This window comes from Elephantulus edwardii, unplaced genomic scaffold (assembly GCF_000299155.1).
Source record: "Elephantulus edwardii isolate Elephantulus edwardi_28Jun2011 unplaced genomic scaffold, EleEdw1.0 scaffold00103, whole genome shotgun sequence".
NCBI lineage: Eukaryota > Metazoa > Chordata > Mammalia > Macroscelidea > Macroscelididae > Elephantulus > Elephantulus edwardii.
The window spans coordinates 11,960,978-11,966,977 of NW_006399853.1; the positions used below are offsets into that span (position 1 = coordinate 11,960,978).

Here is a 6,000-nt window from a genome sequence, read left to right on the forward strand (position 1 = left end):
TTACAGAGACTTTGGATCTCCATTCATTCATTGTTGCAAGGGGGGTTGGGGTTTTTTTATTTTTTAATTTATTATTAATTTCAGTGAAAATTTATAGAGACTGGATTTCCATTCATTCATTGTTGCAAGGGGGGAGGGTTTTTCTTTTTTAATTTATTATTAATTTCAATGAAAATTTACAGAGACTTTGGATTGTCATTCATTCATTGTTGCCGTTTTCTCCCCTCCCAACTCTCCCCCCAGTACACTGCCCTCTTGGAAAAGTTCTTTCATTGTTATACAAACCCTCCCCCCAGGTCCACTCCACTATACAGCCTTCATTCTGGACTCCAGTCATGACAAAAATACCTAATCACATATCCCTTTTAAACAGTTCTCTCCCTCATCTGTTTCAATGCAGTATACATTATTGTGTGATAATCTTCCTCAGTCTCACCATAACCCCGCTGTCAGTCCTGTTTTACAACAGTGGCACCATGCAGTATTTGTCCTTTTGTGACTGAGATACTTCGCATAATGTCCTCCAGGGTCACACATTTTGAATTATCTTGCATGAGTTCTTTGTTTTTCAGTGCAGCGTAGTATTCCATTGTGTGAATATACCACAGCTTCTCTATCCATTTGTTTGTTGGTGGACGCTTAGGTTGTTTCCCACTCCTTGCTATTGTGAACAAAGCCTGATGGACATGGGTGTGCAAGGGGGGGTGGTTTTAATAAACATTTTTCTCACAGGTGGGGAGGCCTGAAGCCCCTGGGGGAAAGTCCTGCCTGCTTGGACTGGACATATTCCTGTGTTTTCATCTTCTGTGACTTGTTTCTTGATGATCTTTGTACAGTGTAGAATATCCCCCCCCCCCACTGTTTGCTGCCTCCATCTCCTTATATATCAGAAGGGACCAGTTGGAGATAGTCGGGATTGTACTCACCCCTCATCCTTGTTGCTGTGCGGTGGGGACAGACTCAGGTGTCTCCCCATTGGGTGTGTAAGGCTGTGAATCACACCGGAGGACATCGCATGGCCTGCCCCTGTGGAGTAGCTCATGGATTCGAACCGCCACAGAGCTGCAGCCTCACAGACGAGGCCATCTGAGCTCCCCCAGTTTCCCATGTAAGACTGGAATTCACAACACATATCAGAGGACACAATTCTGGCTGGTGTATGAGGACACTTGGCATGCTAGTGATTGGTTTCAGCGCCAGGATTGGGCCCAGAGCTCCAGAAGCATTTGCTGTAAAGGAAATAACCATTTTCCACTGTTAACTTCTTAGAGATTCCTAGATTCAATCTGACTGTTGAAAAGCAGTGTCTTTCGGTGAAGAGTATTAGTTTTCTGAGACAAAGGAGACTGGCTGGAGTAAAAATGTATTGTTTGTTAACAAAGTGCTGGAAACAGGTCTTCATTATCAGGATGGTTTGTTGTTGTTGAATACCATCAGTCGGAACCAGAACCGACCCATAGCTGACCCACCAGCAGGTTTTCAGAGGCAGTTAATCACACCCGAGGAGACAGTCCATCCTTCTCCCACACGGCAGCTGGAGCAGCTGGTGGATTCGAACCGCGTGCCTTTGAGATTACAGGGCAGCTCTTTTTTTATCAAGATTGCATACAGACTATGTGAAAAGACACTTGAAACCATTTAATCAAGTGCTGTTATCCATGGAAGCAGATGCTATTGTACATCTTTCTATTCACAAGGCAGGTTCTACTGTACTAAACGATTTGATTCCCTGGAAAGGAGCCTCGACTCATCCCACAGGGGTGATGTGAGTAATAATTGACTTGATGGCCGTGGATTTGAGTTGGAATTTTGGAATGTTTACATATAAATCCACGGCCATCAAGTTGATTGTAAGTCATCAACACTTTCAGGGTCATAACATGATCCTAAACGGCAGAACAGAACTGCCTCCATAGGGTTTCAGGGATGTGAATCTTCACCGAAACAGACGTATCCATGTTTCTCCACTGAGCACGTAATGTGTTTGAACTGCTAACTCTTTGATTTGAGGCTAATTGTCTTAACCACAGTGCTGCCAGAGAGCAATATGTTGTTGTTGATTGCCTTTGAGTCGAGCACGACTCATAGCGACCCTGTGAGCAAAAGGCCTGAAGCCTTTCTATAACTCTCGACATTTATCAAAGTTCATAGAGTTTCCAGAGGCCTGTTGTTTAGGAGGTGGATGCCACTCCTGCTTCCAAATAGTTTAAGGGCTGAAAATCGAGTGTGCTTTAATTTTTTCTGGAAAGTTAATGACACAGAGCTTTTTTCCAGAGGATTTCCATCTTAATTTTATGTGTGATCAGATTTAAAGCTTTATGAAGTTTCAATTTAATGCTTAAATGTATATATCTAAAATTGAGTTAATTGATTTTAATTGTAAGTCACAGCATGGGTAGTTCTTTCATTTAAAAGCCAATTTATGTGCAAAAAAGAGCAATGAGTTGCTGTAGCTATTCTGTTTCTTTTTAAAAAACCAACACAAAAAAATTTTGTTGCGTTTATTGGTGAAGCCTACATAGCAGTTTATCTCTTTTGCATTTCTGGGCTTCATGTTTCACATGACTGAAATCATCAGAAGTAAGAAACTGATTTAGCCTCTAAGTAATTCCTATTAATTTGAAGAAAATATTTTATGAGTATAGGAACTGTGTTGACTTTCAAACGAGCATGTGCATGAACTTGTTTATATGCACTGTTGTTGGTTTGGTAATGCAATTTTCACGTGAACTTCTCTCCTGACCCCCCTTTTTTTTTCCCCCTGAATGAAAGTGGACATAGCCTACTTTGAACTCTTCCTAAAGTGGGCATTCTCTTCTGTGCACATTTTGGGTGCTTGTTTTTATTTTAGCCCTGTAGAGACTTTGGCGTTGAACATGGAACTTTCAAGGTGGCTTTCTCCTCGGGTTTAGGTCTGGGTCATTGGTAGCTGAACGAGGGATGTAGGCTCACTCAGAGGTTAACCAGGGTCCTTTGCACACAGTAGGACCGACTCTTGTCCCCTCTGGTTTGTTTAGAAGACCTGCACAGTCTGCCAGATGCTGCTTCCTAACCAGTGCAGCTTCGCGTCACATCAGAGGATCCATCAGCACAAGTCTCCCTACACCTGCCCCGAGTGCGGGGCCATCTGCCGGTCTGTGCACTTCCAGACCCACGTCACCAAGAACTGTCTGCACTACACGCGGAGAGTTGGTTTTCGGTCAGTATATTCGTCCTGAGGGCGCCTGAAGCTCCCTCCCTCCCAGGACAGTGTGTTAGAACTCTCTCTGCAGTAGAGCTGGTCTGAGTCCTGTGGAGTACGCGAATGTGGTGGTGACCCGCTGACCTACACAAGCCCCTGAGTCGATGAGATGCTCATTCTGGGCAAAATTGTGACACTTGACTTTGACCAACCTTTATAGCTTGTCTTTTGTACCCTGCTCAGCACACACGGTGGTCATACTTTCTTGCATTTAAACCCCAGCAAGCAAACGTGCATTTCTGCACCATTTAATATTTTCCTCTAGTTAAAGCAGAAAAATATCCTTTATTTTGTCCACTTGGAAAGATCGACTATGTATACTCTTTCCTAAAATAGCTTTTGAGGGAAAGAAGCCTTCTACCCCAATCACCTCTGTTTTCCTTCTTAGTTACCTGAATGCTCCTTCCTCAGACTCAGAACATGTCCATAACCCCACCTGTTGAGTTGTCTTAGGGGGTCTAAGATGTTTGGAGACCCTCCAGGGAGTAAGACCACTCTCAAATAGTTTCAGGAACGAAGAAACACGGAAGAATGTGTCATCAGATGTGTTGTAAATGTTGCTGAGAATCTCTGAGCAGGAGAGATAAAAATAGAAGAGAAGTAAGAAATGTACCAGCTATCAAATTATTTGAGATGAAAGAAATCAGGAAAGTAGCCAGAGAGGCACTTTTTAAAAGCTGCTGGCTTTCCAGGGGTTCATAATTGTGTAGTTTCTTAAATAAGTACAAGAGTGTTAAAATTTATCTTCTAGGAGATGGAAACCCATGTAGTTGGCTCCTCTACTCCGGGGACCCCGTAAACGGCATGCAGACCCTAGACCACATCACAGAGGGCTAGGAAAGAGTGGCTGAGTCGCCTCTGACTTTGGGGCCTCTTCCCGCCTCTCTGTCAATGACACACAGCTTTAGACAGCTGTGATGTAGCATAGATTTTGTCCATCTGGAAATGCCACTTAGGTATTGGGGATGGCTTGGAAGGCCAGGGCTCTGCAGTGAGGCCAGGGTGTAGATCTTGTCCCAAAAGCCAGAACTCACTGTCTTGGAGTGTCCCCATTCTTGATTTGTCCCCCACGGCCCGTCAGTCTCACCACAGTCTGGAGGCTGGATTTCGACCCTTAGAAACTTAAATTCAGACTCATTGTCGTTAAGTTAGAAGTGACTCATAGCTGACCTTCCAGAAGGTTTTGAGAGGCGGTAAATGACACAGGCGGAGGCTGCCTGTCTACCCTGCAGAGCCGCTGACGAGTTCAAACCTGCTGCTCTTGAGTTGGCAGCACACCTCCTTACCCACTAGACCACTTGAGCTCCCGTTAGACACTTTAGAATTGCTCCGTCATTACAGACCGTTTTCTTTTCTTTTTTAACCTTTTAAATATATAAAAATAATAACGATCTGTTATGAGTAGCCAAAGAATGGAAGTGCTTCCAAAATGACATTAGACACCCACAGGGCTGTTGAACACGTTCATTTTGCCCTATTCTCTGACGATGACGTTCCCCTTTGACTGAGCTGGTGTTTGTCTCCCCGACAGATGTGTGCACTGCAATGTCGTGTACTCGGACGTGGCTGCCCTGAAGTCTCACATCCAAGGCTCTCACTGTGAAGTCTTCTACAAGTGTCCTATTTGTCCAATGGCGTTCAAGTCTGCCCCAAGTACACATTCCCATGCCTACACACAGCATCCCGGCATCAAGATAGGAGAACCAAAGTAAGTCCTCTTCTGCTGACGTAGGGGGCCCAGAGGTCTGTTGGATAACACTTAGGCTAAGAGTATATGAAAAACCTGGTGACGTGTGCTAAATCAGTGCTCTTTAAAGCTCATCTCGTTACGTAAAGACTCACATTCTTTGTAGATATAAGGGCTTATGTGGAAGTGTCACACATATATGTATTTGTCATACATTTTTGTTAGATAAGACAATGCTTGTTCTTTTTCTTTAAATAATTTTAACAAGCAAAATTCTAGGAGGATTATGAAAAACTGTTACCTTTAGATTTGCCTGGAGTGTCTGTCTTACGGGATAAGCTTCTCACTATATATTTAAAAGATTAAATCAGTGAGAGACGCTAATTACTAAGTTTAATTTCAGTAGCCAATCTTAAATTCTTGATTCATAAAAGAAAAGAAAAAAATTCTGGTGTTAATGTCTTTAGAATTTTATTGGATTAGATCTCCTTGGATCCATGTGCTCGGTTACTTCCTGACCTCTTAACTGTGACCAGGCCCTGGTTATGTCCTCACTCCTCCCTGTGACCAGGCCCTGGTTAGACCCTCACCCCTCCCCGTGACTAGGTGCTGGGTTACAGCCTCACTCATGGAGTTGGAATCACTGACCTTTGGTTAGTGACACAGCGCTTAATTCATGGCACCACTGGGGGTCCTTTTACCTAGACTGCTAGACAGCAAGTAATTTTGAACTTGAATAACATAGGAAAAACTTGATATTTTCTTAAAATTCCAAGTATTTTAAAATGTCAAAAGAGTATTTTCCTAACTTTTTGCCCATTCCTACAAGGGTTCTTTTCACATGTATAAATCTACAAAAGGGTAATAAATGTGCTTAAACAATAAAGTTAAAAAGAGATTTACAAGTGAAATGAAAATAAAATTCTGGGCCTGAGGAGTAGAAGCACGGGCTATGCAGCTTCAGAGCTGGGGGGTGAACAGAGCCTGGAGGACGGCACACCTGGAGGGTGGACAGAGCCTGGAGGACGGCACACCTGGAGGGTGGACAGAGCCTGGAGGACGGCACACCTGG

At 43.6% G+C, this 6,000-nt stretch overlaps 1 protein-coding gene across 1 annotated transcript in view; it reads left to right on the forward strand.

Annotated features, from left to right (window-relative positions):
* ZNF532 (zinc finger protein 532) overlaps positions 1 to 6,000 on the forward strand; it is a 133,750-nt gene that overhangs the window by 68,751 nt on the left and 58,999 nt on the right. The window contains exons 3-4 of the mRNA XM_006891748.1: positions 3,018 to 3,199; positions 4,773 to 4,949. Coding sequence (XP_006891810.1) covers positions 3,018 to 3,199; positions 4,773 to 4,949 — 359 coding nt within the window. The remainder of the gene's footprint in view (positions 1 to 3,017; positions 3,200 to 4,772; positions 4,950 to 6,000) is intronic.